The following is a 17,782-nucleotide window of genomic DNA, read 5'->3' as shown; positions in this document are numbered from 1 at the left end:
GACTCCATCTCGGGGTCCTTCTCGGACTCTACTTTGGACTCCATCTCGGGTCCATCTCAGGTCCATCTCGGACACTTCCACGTGTCATGTGTTGGTCCTTTTGGGTCCCTTTTTAGAGCCTTTCCCCCTTTGCCAAATCGGAGCAATTAAGAACTTATCCTTTTAAACATATTGCTTTTCAATAATCCGTTAGCTTCCAACACATTAGTATTCTTGGACTAACTTTGCCATTTGGCTTCTATCCCATGATTCCCATGGCCCTTTTCTTAGCCACTAGTCTTTTGCTCCTATCCTTGATTGTTGCATCACGCAACACAGGATCGTCACCTCCATTCTCGAGGTATTCTTTCAATTCCATAGCAAAGACTTTGCTTTGCCAAGTCCAAAGGGTGTTTACCCCTAGTACACCTCCTTAGCATTTTCTGCTATGGGCTCTATTATGGCCCAACTTTGAGACCCTCCGATGAATCTCTTATAGAGACTACTTTCCTCGGACTTATTATGCCATCGCATTGACAGCTCATTTCCCTTAGGTGTTCCTCCCACTTGGTCACCTTGACCAAGCCATACCATCATCAATGGTTCCAATCAACACTTTGAACTTGGAACTTTATCCCTTAACCTCACAAGGACCTTGTCCTTGTTTTAGCCATAAGATCACCTAGTGATCTAACTTTAGCACCTTAACAAGTTTGCCAATACATACTAGGTCTTCCAGACTTTTAAGTTGTTCACCATGACCCTGGGGGCATCCCCCACACTTGGCGGTGCACCCAAGCCAGCCCTTTCGGCCAAGGGTCCATAACAATTGAGACTAGGTGTCCCCGTCTCATTCACCACGACCTTGGTATCACTTGCACCAAAGCGTTCAAGTTAGATATGCCGAGCTTTCACACTAAGCAATCTAACTGTGCATCACGACTCCGAGGCATCCCTCACTTAGCGGTATGCCCAAACTAGTCTCCCCACTGAGAGTCCATGACCACCGAAATATGAGTGTCCTCATATTCCAAACCATCACCATGCCCTAGTGAGTTGGGACTCGAACCCAAGCACTAGAGGGTCGGGACTCGAACCCAACCTCCGTATATGCATCTACGGACGGCATCACCCAGGATGCCTGGCGTGACTCCCCACGCCGGTGCACCAACTTATATTTAAAGCGTGCTATAGATCACCGCTTAGGAACCTAGTTCCTCTGCACTACCAAGTTTTCTCACTTGACCAGTCTGTGATCATGCATGGACTCCTCTATGCTTGGCCCCATGGGCCACCCCTTTGAAGTTGGCTCCTTCAACTGGGGTATTTGTTCCCCTGACTTGCCAATCTCACTTAGCAAGTCATCCGACCATTGTAACATGGTTCATGTATAAGCATGAAAGTCCTTAACCATCGACTTTCGTTTAAAGCCCTCTCTTTGAACACTCGGGAACTACTTCCTTGATCTTGATAGCCTCGCGTCTTTGCAAGCTTCAAGACCACGCTTCTGCTGCGCCACTCTAATTTCGCGCGCTCTATAAACCATTTACACTTGGATGTCTAGGTACTTATCTACCTAGGGGAACGTTCAAGGAACTTTATTCCTTAGTTTGTTAAGGTCTCTCCATTTGCAAGCTTTCCAATTACCATATAGCCTAACATGGACAATCCCATGCTTTAGACTCTTCATGGCATCCCGGTCGCTAGTAACAACATGCTTGAGCACCCACTTGATTCTCCACTCTCAACTTCCATAACCACCCTTGGTCATGCCTGTCAATTTCTATGGTTCGGTTCTATCCCTTTACTACTTGCCTTTTCGGCCCCATACATTTCCTTTGGTTATTCTCCTCTAGACTAGGAAGATAGCTTTGCACTTTCCACCATGCCTTGGCAAGTATTCATAGGGATGAACCTACCTGATAGCCTAGGGAGTGGTTCCTCAATCCAGGTTTGTTCACCTCATAATCCCACACACTGGGATTACCATTGCTACTTATGGGCCTTCATATGCCCATCACTAACCTAGCCAAAATCCCCTTTTTGGCTTTGTCCAATATGGGTAGACGGACTTCTCTCGTCTCCGCAACCTTGGACATTTGGATAGCACCTCCTATCCATCATTCACTAGGGACTTTATCCCTTGGGCATTATCCATTGCCCTCATGCCACCAAACACCACCTTCTGGTGTTCTAGAGTGTTTGGGTGTCCCAATGATGGTCTCTTTGACAATGAGCATTTCCCTTTCGACATTGACTTACTATATCGCAACATAAGCAATTTATCCCCCATAAGGGTATATCTAACTTCCTTATCCCAATAAGAAGTCTTAGGTAGTTGCCTTTTACTAGTTTACCAACTTATTTTGCACCTTTTGCTTAGTTGCCTCATAGTTGTCAAGTCCTACAACTCATTGTTGGTGCTTCCACACCTCCATCATTATCTGGGTCACCACACTCTAACCGAATGCCTTCTAGCATAGGCTATGCTATTCCCATTTCCATTGGGATTCCTTTAGAATGGGTTCTCATAAACCTACCAACTTGACCTCAAGGCCTTGGCATATTCGGTGTCTCCACACCATCGGCTCCACAAGCCTACCTTTATCACACTTCTTACTAGTGTCTAGGTCTTTTTGCCAAGACTAATATGGTTGTCTCTTATGCCAATTATCCATTAGCACTGTACCATAGAGTTCACGTACAACTTTGCGTCAAAGTTGTTTTCTTCCGGAAAACTTCTTCCCACGACTTTAGCATGGCACCTTCTGCCATCAATGAGATACACACTACTCTCATGCTTGGATCTCAAGATCCTCCCCATTCTTCGTGGGGCACCACACACCTCAGTTCAAATGCTTTCCTCAAGCCCTTAGGATTATACCTTAACTCTATATGAGTCATTCAACTTTTTGGACTTTGTTAATCTGATGACCCATGAGATCTTATCTTTGAAGTGCTAGCTCATTGGAATACAACTCCTTGTATTCATGTCCTACTCCAAAGACCATCTTTTGCAAGTGTTACTCCGACACTTGATTTGTTCTCTAGGGGCAACCTTTCGCCCCCTTATGACCACTTGTCCATGTGATGAGAATACCAACTCATCCTCTAAATACACCCCCAACTCCTTGGGTTGTTCTAGCATTTATTAGAGGTAGCTTCGGCTACCATTTCAAGGACTTGTGTCCTTTTCCGTATTTGACCTCCCGCGGTCATTACTTCTGGTCTCCCATTCATGAGCACTAACCTCAACTTCATGAGGGTAATCTTGTGACTCCTTTATCGTTTTGGAGTCTATATCTTCCCTGTGATCCCAACTATAGTTGTTTACCACAACTACATTAGCCAGTTTGCTGAGTCAAATGCTCATCTGGATCACATCCTCAACTCAATGAAGAAAACCTTGCACTGTTCCCAAGATCCCAAAGTCGTTCCATTATTGGCCCTTTTCTATCCACCACCTCGTCTACAAGTTCACACATGAACTGTAATGGAGAGCCATGTCTTCCCGACCTGCTACTCCTCAAGGATAGGCCCACTCTTCGGACCTTCTGATGCCAACACCAGTGGTGATATACTTGAGCACCAATAAAAGTCAGACTAAGGAATAGCTCCGATACCAAGTTGTAAGCGACTAATTTTTCCATTCTACTTTAGTCACTTAACCGCACCTCCGACCACTTGGAGGAGTCTCATTCGCAACCTCCATAAGTCCCATTCAGAACTTGGGGCTTGCTAGCCCCGCGAATGGCATCCACACCACTCAACCTGTGCACTTAGTCCAAGTGCTCCACGTGTCCGATCCCATGACCAACACCCCAAGGTACCACTGACATACCAGCCCGTTACGCTAGGCCATGCCCATCCACCTTGGTCACATCGGTGGTCCAACACCACTTGCATTACAATCCCATCTCTCAAAGACTAGGCCATCCATCCATGAGTGGCTACCCCAGATCCACTCCATAGCATCCTCAGGATGCCTGCAGACATGGGGAATAGCCTTCCCCAATGTCTCCTTTCCGGTCCCCACCAAGTCCCTTTCTGTCCATGGTCGTGTTCACCAAACACTGCCACTAGATCAAGGCCCACAAGCCCGACCACTAAGTCCAACGGTCCTCTAGGACTTCCTCACTGTGTGACTGTGTCCCTTGTCACCACACTAGAGGGCTACTCCTCTTCCTTTCCACAATTTGGGACTTTGGGGCAACATTTCGGAACACCGTAGCCCTCGTGGGTACTCTCCTTGCCTTCTGCCTTTAGGTGCTCTAGCCATGGGCTTAGAGTGAGGTTCCGTTGAGCCACACCAGGTATCCAAGTAGGTAGTGCCACCCACACTTGGACTGGGAGCATCGGCCAGTCGATCTCCCGGGGGATCTAGAGCCAGCTCTTGAACACTTCACCAAGCTACCCCGCTTGTCAGTCCGTGTTCACTCTAGTCTTGGACTTCCCAGTGGGCAGCTCATCACCCAACACTGGGTCCGGCCTTCCTGGGCCAAACTGGCCTTTCCTAGCCAAACTGGCTCCACTGCAGTCCTCCCCCCTACTATGCTTTTGGAGCTCACCAAACCCCCTAGGGTCTGGGAGACAAACACTTTGGGCTTTCACCCTCTCAGACTCGAACTTGAACTCGGACTCGCACTCGCACTCGCACTTGGACTCAAACTCGGCCTCGGTCTTGGCCTCGGCCTCGGTCCCGGTCTCGGTCTCGGTCCCGATCTCGGTCTCGGTCTCGGTCTCGACTTCGGACTCCATCTCTAGTCCATCTCAGACTCCATCTCGGACTCCATCTCGGACTCCATCTCGGGTCCATCTCGGACTCCATCTCAGACTCCATCTCGGGTCCATCTTGGGTCCATCTCGGACTCCATCTCGGACTCCATCTGGGGTCCATCTCGGACTCCACCTCAGGTCCATCTCGGACTCCATCTCGGATCCATTTCGGGTCCATCTCGGACTCCGTCTCGGACTCCATCTCGGGTCCATCTCGGACTCCACCTCGGGTCCATCTCGGACTCCATCTCGGGTCCATCTCAGACTCCATCTCGGACTCTATCTCGGGGTCCTTCTCAGACTCCAACTCGGGTCCATCTCGGGTCCATCTCGGACACTTCCACGTGTCATGTGTTGGTCCTTTTGGGTCCCTTTTTTGAGCCTTGCTTATTGCTTGCTTCGTGCTCATTCCTCGAGCACTTCGTTGGGAGTTCCACTCCCACTCTCGACCTTTTCAAGTCGGAGCTTTTAGTCCAAACGTGTTACGCTTGTTTGGCTTTCACTTCGGCCACTACCACGTGGCACCCTTTCAGCTCCACTTTGGGGCCTAGGGATTTTGTGTCTCACACTGAGATGGAGTTTGAGATGGACCCAAGATGGAGTTTGAGATGGATCCAAGATGGAGTCTAAGATGAAGTTCGAGATGGACCTGAGATGGAGTTCGAGATGGAGTCTAAGATGAACTTAAGATGGAGTTTAAAATGGAGTTCAAGATGGAGTTTGAGATGGACCCGAGATGGAGTCCGAGATGGACCCAAGATGGAGTCTGAGATGGAGTTCAAGATGGACCCGAGATGGAGTCTAAGATGGACCCAAGATGGAGTCTGAGATGGAGTCTGAAATGGACTTAAGATGGATTCCGAAATGGAATTTGAGATGGACCCAAGATGGAGTCTGAGATGGAGCCTAAGATGGAGTCCGAGATGGAATCCGAAATGGAGCCTAAGATGGAGTCTAAGATGAAGTTCGAGATGGAGTTTGAGATGGAGTCCGAGATGGACCCGAGATGGAGTTTGAGATGGAGTCCAAAATGGACCCGAGATGGAGTCCAAGATGGAGTTTGAGATGGACCCGAAATGGACCTGAGATGTAGTCAATGATGGAGTCCCGAGATGGAGTCCAAGATGGAACCGAGATGGAGATGGAGACTGAGTCCGAGTCCGAGTCTGAATACTAATACAAGCTGTTGGGTGAAAGCCCAAAGCGATCATCCCCCGGGGGGGGCAAGGAGGCTGAGGCTGTAGGGGGTTCCAAAAGTATAGTAGGGAGAGTGTGGGAGTTGGACCCTAGTGCAGCCAGTTTGACTAGGAAAGGTCGGTGTGACCTAGGAAGGCTATACCGTGTTGGAGTGATAATATATCCATTGAAGAGTCCAAAGCTAGAGTGAATATGGATAGACAAGCAGGGTAGCTTAGTGAAGTGTTCAAGAGCCAGCTATAGCTCCCCCTGACATTACTTACTTGGATACCTAATGTGGCTCAACAAAACCTCACTCTAGTGCCATGGCTAGAGCATCCAAAGGCGGAAGGTGGGGAGAGTACCTATGAGGCTCATGTAGGGCTATGGTGTTTAAAATGTTGTCCCAAAGTCTCAAAATGTGGAAAGGAAGAGGAGTAATCCTTTGGAATAGTGATTAAAGATATAGTCACATGGTAAGGAAGTCTCAGAGGATAGTGGGACTTAGTAGTTAGGCCTGTGGGCCTTGACCCAGTGGTAGTGTTGGCGAACATGGCCATGGACAGAAAAGGATTTGGTGAGGACTAAAAAAGGGATATTAGGGAAAGTTATTCCCCATGTCTATAGGCATTCTCTAGATGGTAAAGAGTGGATCTAGGATGATCACTCATGGATGGATGGCTCAATTTTTAAGAGACAAGACTGTGATACAGGTGGTGTTAGAGCATCGGTGTGACCAAAGTGAATGGGCATAGCCTTAGCGTAATGGGTTGATATGTTAGTGGTACCTTGGGGTGTTGACCATGGGATCAGACACATTGAGCACTTGAACCAAATGCAAAGGTTGAGTGGCATAGATGCCATTTTTAGGGCTAGCAAGCCCTAAGTCCGAAATAAAACTTATAGAGGTTAACTCCTCTAAATGGTCGAAGGTGTGGTTAAATGACTAAAGTAGAATGGAAAATTTAGTCACTTAGACACAACTCTTTGCAAAAGTTTCTTCTTTCGTAAACACTTTTCCATGACTTTAGTGTGGCAACTTTTGCCATTAATAGAATATTATCATGGGATGAGATTTGGATATATTATCACTATAGATCTTTAGAACCTTCGAGAATAAATGAAGATAAAATAGCCACTAAGGGCTCTCTTATCAAGCAATTACCTCTTTTTCAGTTAACTCAAGAGGAGAAAGATAGGGTGCACTACATGTGGTATTGAAGCAAATAACATAGATTCAATTTCCATTTATTAATGGCTACTTAAAATATATTATACCCTTGAATAAAATATATTCCTACCCATAAATTTTAAATCATATGATACAATGGAAGGATTAGTAAATTTAGTGTGAAAATGGAGGTGTTAGTTCCTCTTAGCTCAGAAGGGGTTGTTAGTTTAGAGTTAATGTAGATATTAACATTTCTGAAAGGGGGATGAATGTAACATATATGATTACGGAATGAGATTTAGATATACTATCACTATGGATCCTTGGAACCTTGGGGGATAAATGGGGATAAAATAGCCATTAGGGGCTCTCTTGCCCTTTTTCCAATTGACTTAAGAAGAAAAAGATAAAGTGCATTATAGATATCCACTATTCTTATATTTGGATCCTCCCAATCCTTCACTAAGTACAACACACCTCTACCTAAATATGTTTTCTTCAATCCTTTGGGATCATCCCTTGACTCTATTAAGTGATTCAACTTTTTGGACTTTGTAAATGCAACGTCCTGTAAGATTTTAGCCTTATGGCTATTTTTTAAGTGTCATCACACTTGAATACAGCTTTTTATATTCACGTTCTATTTATAAAGATAATGTTTGCAAATGTTACTTTGACACTTGATTATCCTTTATTCCACATAGATTACCTTTACCTTTCAGAATTATCCTTGCGTACGATGAAAACACTAACTTATCCTTTGAGCACCCTCCCCCCCCCCAAAACACTTTGGGTTGTTCCGGCCTTAATTAAAAATAACTCTAGTGTAGCAGACCCTATCTCCCTCTCCTTAAACCAATTGGAAAATGAGCAATTGTTTGATGAAAAAGCTCTTAGTGGCTATTTTATCCCCAAGGTTCTAAAGATACACAATAATAGTATATCCAAATCTCATTCTATGATTACATGTGCTACACCCAGCTACCATTTCAAAGACAAGTGTTCTCATCCATATTTGACATCCCTTGGTCATTAACTCTAATCTCAAATTTATGAGCATCATTCTCAACTATATGAGAATAATCTTGTTATTATTCCCAAAATCCCAAAGTCGTTCCTTTAATGGCCCTTTTCTATCCACCACATTGTCTATAAGTTCACATTTGAACTAAAGTGGAAAGCCATACCCTTCTGACATATAACTCCTTGAGTATAGCCTCATTTATGAGACCATCATATATCAATAATAAATGGTGATATACTTTATTGTCAATAAGAGTCAAATTAAGGAATAGCTTTGATACTAAGTTGTAAGTGACTATTTTTTCTATTATACTTTACTCACTTAACCATAACTTTAACCACTTGGAAGAATCTCACTTACAACCTTTATAAGCTCTATTCCCAATTTAGAGACTTAATAACCCACCTAAAGATACCATTGACATATTAGCCATAAACCGATCTCCCATAAATTGAGCCATCTATTCATGAGTGGTCATCCCTTGACCACACCTTAGCACCATTAGAATGCTCGAAGACATGGGGAACACCTTTCCCCAATATCCCTTCTTCGATCAACATTAAGTTTTAAAGTGCTTGCCAATACTAAGTCAAGGCCCGAAGGCTCGACCTCTAGTGGAGCCTCATGGGTACTCTCCCCACCTTCCACCTTTAGGTGCTTTAGCCATGTGGCTAAGGTGAGGTTTTAATAAGCCACACTAAGTATCCAAGTAGGTAGTGCCATTAACACTTGGATTAGGAGCATTGATCATTCGATCTCCTAAAGGAACTAGAGTCAACTCTTGAACACTTCATTAAACTACCTCGTTTATCCATTTATATTCACTTTAACCTTAGACTCCTTAATGATTATATCATCACCCACTATGTGGGTGTAGCCTTCCTAAGTCACAATGACCTTTTTTGGCCAAACTAATTCCATTGAAATCCAACCCTTACACTCTCTTTATTATATTTTTACATCCCCCCCCAGAGACATTCACCCCATGACTTATATTAGTATTTGGATTTAGTCTTAGACTTAGACTTGGACTCAATCTCAAACTTAGATTTGAACTTAGATTTGGTCTTGGACTCAATCTTCTATCTCAGACTCCTCGAACTCGGTCCCAACATTTTCACGTGTCATGACATTTGCTATATATCAGTCCTTCTTGTGTCCTTTTTTAGAGACTCATTCATTGATCACTTTGTGCTTATTCCTTGAACACTTTGTTGGGAGTTCCACTCTTCTCAACTTTTTGAGTCGAAGCTTTTGATAAGAGTCTAAAGGAGTCTCTTGAGCATTGTCAAGGAGAGCAAGTGCCATTAAGTGGGAGTCTAAAGGAGTTTAAAGATTATTGTCATTTGGCATATTTTTTATTCCACTTTAGGGCTTAGGGATTTGTGTTTCACACATCTATATAAAGAGTATAAAGTAATTTATTTTCTTAATCTTATGGTATATGGTTTATTTACAAGTCTCCTTGTTTAGTCATATCAAATATTGTAGTAAGTTAGGTCATAAGTTTATAATATTCAACATAACATTCAATAAGCTAATCCCCTAGAATTTATGTATATGCAATGGTTGAAGCATTTCATATAGAGGAATTAAAAACAAATTGTATCACTTATAGATCCACCAATGCCTCATAATGTTCCTTTACTATTGATCAGAGAATTATAATTGTTTTCCATCCTTCTAAGAGGAGGGGATAAATAACTATCCAATTTAGACCAATCACTTTTATATATAAACTTAGGTTTTGGGCTAATACAAATTTTAAATTTATATATTCTAGGCTTTCACACTTGCAATATATAGATTTATGCATTGATTCTTTGAATATTCAAACTACCTTTTTTAAAGAATGAGAATATTTTTGAACCTTGAAAACTATGTAAAAATTGATAACATTGGCACTTTTAAAATTTGGGAACTGCCTCCTAACTCTTCCCAACCAGCTGCTTAATATTCACCGAAACTTTTTAAATTAAATTTACTTTTTAAATCTTCTAGTTTGCTTAAACCCTATACTCATTGCCAGACAAAACAATGTTGTTACAAATGTGAGAGAAGATCGGGTTAAAGTCCACTGAGCTGACATTCGTGAGTTTGCTAGGTGATTCTCCACAAAGGCATGGGACCCCACCCCCAGCCTAGTTCTCTCTAACCATGCTCCTAGACATGGTCAGCCGACCACCAAGTCCGTCCGAGTAGACCCATCAATCAAGATTTAATTTCATGTTTGCACTGTCAAAGCACTAGTGCTGCTGCTCCATGAATTTAATCCACCGGGGCTGCTAGCCACTGATGCCGGCTTGCTCTCCTCGACAATGCTCAAGAGCGGACCTGAATCCAGGCAAGAAATCTTGCTGCCGTGCAGCCTCCGGTTCTTCATGATCAGCACGGCAGCATTGCTCGCACCATCTAATTCCTCCTTGTCCCTCCTGCTTCCACTCTTTTTGCAGTGATGGTTTTGATGGATCACGGCCTCCGAGGACGATATCAACACCTTGGCGCTGCTGTGATCCGCGGGGACGAGATTTACGTGTAGCATGTCCTGCTCGTCGACGGTGGACTTGCGCACGGATGATCTCGCGGAGCTCAGCCGGGACAGAGAAGAGCGAGCCGAGCTCAAGCTGGTGGTGACGCTGTCGAGCTCGAACAGGTCGGAGCTGGAGTCACTGTCGTTGTGATCATCGTCCTCCTTGGCTTGATCTTGCGCGAGCTTAAGTTGATCGAGGGAGGAGCTCTTTTGCTGCTTGGGTGACGCTGGGAACGGCGACCCAAATCCGGTTCCACCACCCTGGCATTTCTTCGCCACTTGTTCTTGGGTGACGGAAGACCTTTGAGGCGATGAGGCCATGGCGTTCTTCTGATCCGTGTCGAGGCTCTTCCTGGCTCGATCCATCCATTCCTTGACTTGAGTCTCGGCGATCCTGGCCTTTTTCTTGTGTGTCTTCCGCGCGGACCGATGCTCGCCACCTCTAGTCGGCTTGCTGGAAGAGCTTGCCATGGACGGTTGGTGTGAAGAGGAGGGCGATGCCAGGAGCTTGAGCATCTTGTAGATGTGGTTATCAGCCTTGTTCTTCATAGACTTGGCCGGGCTCTTCACCTTGTGATCGATCTCTACGGCGCTGGAACCCGCGCACAGCGAAGCCCATCCAACTCCAGCACCACCACCCGACGAAGAGCACGACGAGGAGCGCGAGGATAAACAGCGCCTGTCTTCACTCTTGGCCACTGGAAGAGAGATCAAATCCTCTTCCACAGACTTGACTGATGATCCCTCCACCCGATCGTTTGGTCTCGAAGGATGGGAAGAATCCTCCTTGAAATACTCCTCTGCCTCGAAAACTCCTAGCTCGTGAGTAGTACTTACTATCGGCGGCGGCGGCGGCGGCGGCGGTGGTGGCGGAGCTGCTACTACCGTCGCCGCTGTGCTGGATCGATCCTCCCAGTCCGAGTAAAACTCCTCGCCCGCGGATGACCACGTTCCCCTGCTGCCACCGCCCACGCGCGATCCCTCCTTGATCGCCGCCGCCACCGCCGCCAGCGTGATGGGCGGCTCGATCGCCGCGGCGGGCCTTGAATTGGGCTGGAATGCTGGATACCCATCATCCTCCTCCTCCACTCTGCCGCCTCCCTCGTCTCTCTTGCGATCCTCCTCCTCCATTGCATCGTCTCGCCGCTGCTCCTCAAAGAGCGCATTTTGCTGGATCACCAGCTCGCTGGGAGGGATGTCCAGCGCGAGCTTCTGGTATCCTCTTTGATTCTGGTGGCTGGAGGGGAGGGACTTGCAGCAGTACCTCTTGTGGAAGAGCAGGCCCAGCATGCCCATCTCGCTGATATCGGTGGAGATCCGTGGCGAGTCGAGCAAGAGCCTTGCCGCGGGATTTAGCGACGACGATGCCGATGATCCATCCGCACCGCCGCGGCCGCCAGCTCCTCCAGTGATCTTGGAGGAGGAGAGGTGCTCGTGCTGGCTGGAATCGCTCGCTTCCACTGCTCGTCTAGAGATGCAAAGTCCCATATTTTTGGATCGAGTGGAGATTTTTCTTCTTCCTCGCTATCGCACTAAGAGATCTCTTTTTCCTTTCCACTTTTTGGTTGAAGAGGAGATGAGCGGTGGTCTTGGTCGTCGGGGTCTGTGCCGGTTGTTGATTAGAAACTCTCAGCAGACTGATGATCTAGCGCAGCAGCAGTAGCGACTGATTTGGATTGATCCCGACACATTTCTTCCCTCCCGCGACTTTCCTTTCCTTTCTTTTTCTTGCTCGCTGCTGCTTAACGACGAGCCATGGCTGCTCGCAAGGAGGAGAGAGATGGGACGAACAGGACGAGCAGCGCAGGAATGATTGGTGAGGACCACATTTGCTCTCTGCGCTGGATTCGAAAGGAATCACAAAGATTGGAATTTCTGGGAGGAAAAAAGCAAGAGATGAGAATAAGAGCTTTGATGAGTGAGCTCTTACTAAGAGAGAAGGAGAATTTTGAAAAGAATCCCCTTGATCCGCCAAAACGAACGAGCTTTCGCTTTCCTTGGTCTTGAAAGCGGCCCGAGAAATCCCTTCAAATCCCCCGAGCGAGAGGTGAGAGAGAGATCCGCCGGGGCAAATGGCGGCGCTTTGCGTTTTCTTTCGTGATCGATCGATTATACCGGCTTCAATTCAATTGTGGGAAGTCGCAAGGAGTGGACTTTTTGCTCGATCCCCGTCACCCATTCCAAGAAGTGGAGTGTGTGAGAGAGAGGAGTAACTTTAAAGCTCGCTCTAGCAATCCGTCCTGCGAGATAATGCCGCCATCATGGCATCAGCAAATGCCCTCCTGCCCAGCCCAAGGACAACAATAAGCCATGAACCCTAAAAGAAACACAAAACTAAACAGGGTATTTGCACGGAAGCGCGTGCTCCCCTGCAAAAGGCCGTCCACAGGCCGGCATTTTTCGCAGCCCTGTTGCCCCAAATCATTATTTGCCTCTGTTCCCTTCCGCAGCCGCGCCAGGAACAGGAACAGGAGCGCACAGCAGCAGGGGAAAGAAGCAGTTTAAAAATGCCCAGCACGGGCATTTGCTGGAGTCTAAGTTCCTGCTGGTGTTTCTTGTTTCCGATCGCAATCTCTTGCCTCTCGTTGGCGCCATTTTTTGCTCATGGAAGAACGAGTTTGTTATTTGTTGTGTGTTGGGAGGTCAGGGCTCCCGTCCCTCCGACCGAATGTTTTTTACTTGTTTTCTCTCTTCTTCTCACTGACTGATTGGATCTCTCGCTTTCATTCTTCGGTGCCGCGTCGCCCTCACTCGAATCAATCAATCGACGAATCCATCAGAAGAAAACACCAGCTCGAGATCGCTACCTAACGAAGAGCATATGAAATCGCCTGTGTGATATGATATACATATAGATATGTGTACCAAAAGCCAGTACGGTCAAAGCAGCGATCCATGATCGATCTACCGCCAGGACACGATCCCATCATTGATTGAAGAATAGATTTCCAGCTTACGCACTTGGCAGCAAACGGAAATACTTTAGAGCGGGCATGGGCAGCGGACGAGCGCACTTTGGAAGCCCTCTCAGGAATCGCCGGGTGAAACTTTTGTCAGTGTTCTCTCTTTGTCGTCCGGGAAAAGCAAAAGGAAACAAGAGCAGCACTGTTGGAACACGTGCATGAGGTGGTACGGAAAGGGATGGAGACTGATTTTCTTTTGCCAGCGGGGTTGTATGGAGTGAGTGTGTGTGCAGCACCCACCATACAAGCACAAGATCAAGATGCCGCACACAGCGCCAAAATACCAAAACATGGCTCCAAGAAGAAGGGGCATCGATGAAATGCAAGTTGCTACTTTGTTTTCTTCCATTGCCTTCTCCGTTGCTCGTGGCCTCTCTGTATTCATGCACATGGAGGCCTTCTTGTCCAAACTTGCTATAAATACTGGTATTTTGCCGGTTTTGTCACCTTTACCACCTTTGCCACCTTTCCAATCCAACCATTGTGAACAATTAGGGCATACGTGGACGACAGTTTTAGGGCTTACTTGTGAAAAGGCCTAAAAGCGCGTAACGTTTCGAGAACTAAGAGCCAGCAAACATGGGGGGTCACATGAGCGCAAAGGATGTCCGGAACCTCGTCTTCAACCTCGGCATGGGTTTCTTCCTGGGAATTGTTGGTAAAAATCCACTCTTGCGTTGTTTTTTTTTTTTTTTTTGATCTTTGACGCGTTTTTGAGCGAGTGATCCTTGCTTGTTCCAGGCGGGGCGTATGGCAAGCGCGAGTTCATGAGGAAGGAACTCGTCCCGATTCACAAGTTCTTCAAAGATCTCGAGGCTGAAAAGATCACGACTGTGGTGACTTGAGTCCAAAATCCCTGTAATAAACAAACAAACGCGACGAGCTTTTTTTTTTCCTCGTCACTCCTGGGCCTGATGCTCCGCCGGCGATAGTCTCTGTAGTGATTTGTAGTAGTGCGTTTCGAGCTCTACCAGCGACGCGCCCAGCTCCTCGCCGACGCTCAAGAGGAGCCTCTCGGTGTCGGAGTTTTGCTCCTCGAATCTGGCGGCCCTCTCGGCGATGCACTCGTTAAGCGAGATGAAATCCGAGAAGACGGCGTTTTGCTTGAGCTCCGAGACAAGCTTGAGAAGCGAGTCGGCTGCTTGGACCTGGAAGAACAAAAAGGAAAATCATCAGATCATGAGAGGAGAAGAAATTTGGCTGAAGGAAAAATGATGGAATATTTTTCGTTTTGGCTTACCACTCTAGAAGCATGGATGTCCATCTGGAAGTTCTCCTGTGCATTCCTCACGGGATCGTTCACCTAGAAAATCCCCTACATTTGGTACCAGGACAGGAAAAAAGAGAAATCGCCCGCTTACCCTGGCCGCCTTGAGCATATGCGCGAAATTGTCGATGAGATTCGCGATGTCCGCATCGGCTCTTTGCAGTAGCGCTCGCTGCCGGTGGATCGTCGCAGCTGCCGCCGCGGCCGTGGTAGCAGCAGCGCCTCCTCCGCCTTGCCCGGGCTTGTTCATCCAAAACCTCCAAGAACCCTAAAACATAGTTCTTTAGCTTAAAACCTGTGCAAAACATTTACAGCATCAAAATTTTTAGTTTTTTTCTCTTTCGATCGATCGTCACAAAAACCTGTTGAGCACGCTGCTGCGCTTGGGAGCCGCCTCCTCCATGGCGCCCTCGATGTTGTCTCTCTTTTGGACCGCGAGAAGAGCGCTCCTCGTCAGCGAATTCATGCTCTTTCGGAGCTGTGCATTGTCGATGAGAATGTCCACCAGGAACTTGTTCACCGCGTCCTCGCTTCCACTTCCATCCGGAGGATTCGAGTTCGCAGTGGCTCCATTCGCGGTGGGATAGTGCTCATCTTCATCTTCATCACGTTCTTCCGCCATCAAGCGAGCCTGGGACGGAAAAAACTTGAGAGGTGAAAGGAATAAACAAAAGCTTACTTCTGCGAGCAGGAGATTGATGCGATTATCTGACGTCGTGAGAAGCTCCATTGCGTCGCTCGAGATGGAGTTCTTGGCGCCATCTTCCTTGGCAAGGAAGTCAACACTGCATTCTTGGAGCCGTTGTCGAAGAGCTGAAACCTCGTGCATGAAGCTGGCTCTCGAGTTTCTCGCTAGCTCTTCCTTTTCTCTCTCCTTCCGTAAGACTCCCTGGATGAGAAAAACACGAAAGGTTAGAAACAACACAAAGCTCGGATTAAGCACCTCCAACTCGGCTTTGATTCGCAGTGCTGTGTCGAGTTCCTCTTTGAGCTCGGGTTGGTTTTTTCTCAACGTTTTAATCTCCTTTGCTAGAATTCTCTTCTCTGCACGAGCTTGAGCCTCTATAGCATCCCGCTCTTTAGCCAACGACTCCAGCTTCTCCTGGAGTTGAACAACCTGCTGCTTTGAATTGTCGAGTTCCACGCGTATAGATTGCAAACTCTCGCTTTCCATGCCTCTATCGTTCTGAAACGAGAATCATTAGACCACTAAGAACTGAAGTAAACTGCGACGAAACGCACCCGTTCCGTTTGCAAAGACTCTTCGACGTTCATTAACGCGGTACGACAGTCCTCCAGTTCCCACTGCAGTTCAGTTACTCGCTCACGCTCCACAGAGACAGCTTGTTGAAGCACATCTTGACTTTTGCGACGCGTATTATCAAGCTCTGCTTCGAGATCTCGCACCTACAATGATTTCTTGTCAGCCGAAATACTCTATGATAAACAAAGTGTACCTTGATGGTCAGAAACCCCTTGACAGCAACTTCCTGGTTCAATCTCGTGATCAAGTCTTCCATATCTGCTTTGACAATCTCAAATCTGCGTTGAAGTGCTGCCATGACTCTCTTTACGTTTGCTCGCTGATCGGCCGGCAAGAAAACCGAGGCGCCTTTTAAAATGTCGGACTCAAAACTGGACACCCCTTCCATCCTTCGCTCAATACCGGCAGCAAGCACCAACGAAGTGTCTGAGGGGCCTTCAACGGACATTGGAATGGATTGCTCGCTCGCTATATCACTGTCGCTATCCTTCCTTCTATGAAAATTATCTAGTGTTGCTTCACTTACTGATCTGAATATCTTGGACGTTTCGCTATCCTGTTTGCCATCCTCCAACCCTTGTTCTACGTCTTTACCTTTTTTCTTACGTTGAGCTGTGGCTATGTCATCTGCTGTCTCGACCTCTACTCCCAGCTCACTTAAACTTGTTGGTGTTCTCACGCCAGACGTGCTGCAAGCGGCATCGCTAGCATAATCCGGGAGAGAAGCTACCGACGAAGAGCCATTATACAGTGAACTGGGAGCAATGAGACCAGAGTCTTCGAGTGCCAAACCGGCGATGACTGAAGCACTGTCCTCTTGAGCAGAGGCAGCGCTCGCAGCTGCAAAGGCATTTATCAGCACCGTCCGAAGAAAAAAATAAGTAAAATACCTGAACGGGCAGCGGCCTCGAGCTCCAGAAACGCAGCAACAGGAGCACTCCGAGAGATTTCAATATCGCTCAAAAGGCTGCTCATCCAATCGTCCAATGCATGCCTTCTCTGAGAGAAAAATCGTCTGAAAACGTCATATTTAACGAACAGCATCAAGGCAGCACGCAGTCAGACCTCTTGCAGCAGCGCCTGGCTTGAATTGATACGAAGCAGTGTGTTCTTGGGAGGAGCTGGAGGGATTTTCTTCTTCCGGAGCGCACTTTTCAGCTGGAAGCACCAATTCAGATGACTAGATAAATAAAAAGTCCTAAAAACAATCCATACCACCTACTTACTGCTGCATATAGCTTCAAGAAATCGCTGAAGCGTCGCAGGATACCCCGCACAGAAGTCACACCTTGCGGTGACTGGATCCCCACGAGCACCCTGTAGAACTGCAAGAGAATTCCATTCAGCTCCACAAAATCCCTTCCAACGAAAAGATACCAATTACCACAGTGGGATTGATAAAAGTACCCTCTGCTGTCTTAGCTTCCGGAAGGACCACCCACGAAGGGATCGTCGCACAGTAGCTCCATCCAGTCCTTGGATCGTGAGGCCAGATCGTGCTGGCGCCGTCCTGCAAAGAGGAGGGAAATCTCAGCTCGCAATGCACGAAATTCGACCGAGCGCATGCAATATTTCGAGCGACATCGACCTAGGGGAGGAGATTTCGATGAAGAACTTACCCATTTCGAAGGA

General features: G+C 47.0%; 3 protein-coding genes and 1 long non-coding RNA gene across 5 annotated transcripts; 1 reads left to right on the top strand and 3 right to left on the bottom strand.

Annotated features, from left to right (window-relative positions):
* Window positions 1-10,148: 10,148 nt before the first annotated feature.
* Window positions 10,149-12,958, bottom strand: LOC9639200. Its single transcript, XM_024682554.1, has 2 exons — window positions 12,587-12,958; window positions 10,149-12,531 (listed from the first exon to the last, which is right to left on the bottom strand). The coding sequence occupies exon 2, from the start codon at window positions 12,142-12,144 to the stop codon at window positions 10,351-10,353; it is 1,794 nt and encodes a 597-aa protein (XP_024538322.1). The 5' UTR covers window positions 12,145-12,531; window positions 12,587-12,958; the 3' UTR covers window positions 10,149-10,350.
* Window positions 12,959-14,015: 1,057 nt separating this feature from the next.
* On the top strand, window positions 14,016-14,502 carry LOC112348931. The gene is made up of 2 exons (XR_002993220.1): window positions 14,016-14,277; window positions 14,361-14,502. It is a non-coding gene; the product is annotated as an uncharacterized LOC112348931 (long non-coding RNA).
* On the bottom strand, window positions 14,435-15,153 carry LOC9639199 (mediator of RNA polymerase II transcription subunit 22a). The gene is made up of 3 exons (XM_002977329.2): window positions 14,981-15,153; window positions 14,860-14,922; window positions 14,435-14,767 (listed from the first exon to the last, which is right to left on the bottom strand). The coding sequence occupies exons 1-3, from the start codon at window positions 15,134-15,136 to the stop codon at window positions 14,519-14,521; spliced, it is 468 nt and encodes a 155-aa protein (XP_002977375.1). The 5' UTR covers window positions 15,137-15,153; the 3' UTR covers window positions 14,435-14,518.
* Window positions 15,151-17,415, bottom strand: LOC9655767 (PX domain-containing protein EREX). 2 transcript variants are annotated; one of them, XM_024682327.1, is made up of 8 exons: window positions 17,373-17,415; window positions 17,216-17,308; window positions 17,041-17,165; window positions 16,344-16,990; window positions 16,129-16,293; window positions 15,830-16,072; window positions 15,566-15,775; window positions 15,151-15,517 (listed from the first exon to the last, which is right to left on the bottom strand). In XM_024682327.1, exons 3-8 carry the CDS (start codon window positions 17,123-17,125, stop codon window positions 15,239-15,241), a joined length of 1,629 nt encoding a protein of 542 aa, XP_024538095.1. In that variant the 5' UTR covers window positions 17,126-17,165; window positions 17,216-17,308; window positions 17,373-17,415; the 3' UTR covers window positions 15,151-15,238. The 2 variants fall into 2 exon arrangements, with proteins under 2 accessions (XP_024538095.1, XP_024538094.1); XM_024682326.1 differs by having other exon boundaries at window positions 17,041-17,149.
* Between the last annotated feature and the right edge of the window lie 367 nt (window positions 17,416-17,782).

This window comes from Selaginella moellendorffii, unplaced genomic scaffold (assembly GCF_000143415.4).
Source record: "Selaginella moellendorffii unplaced genomic scaffold, v1.0 SELMOscaffold_34, whole genome shotgun sequence".
In the NCBI taxonomy this organism is placed as follows: domain Eukaryota; kingdom Viridiplantae; phylum Streptophyta; class Lycopodiopsida; order Selaginellales; family Selaginellaceae; genus Selaginella; species Selaginella moellendorffii.
The sequence above is the reverse complement of the archived record's forward strand: the minus strand, read 5'-3'. Positions and strand labels throughout refer to the sequence as shown.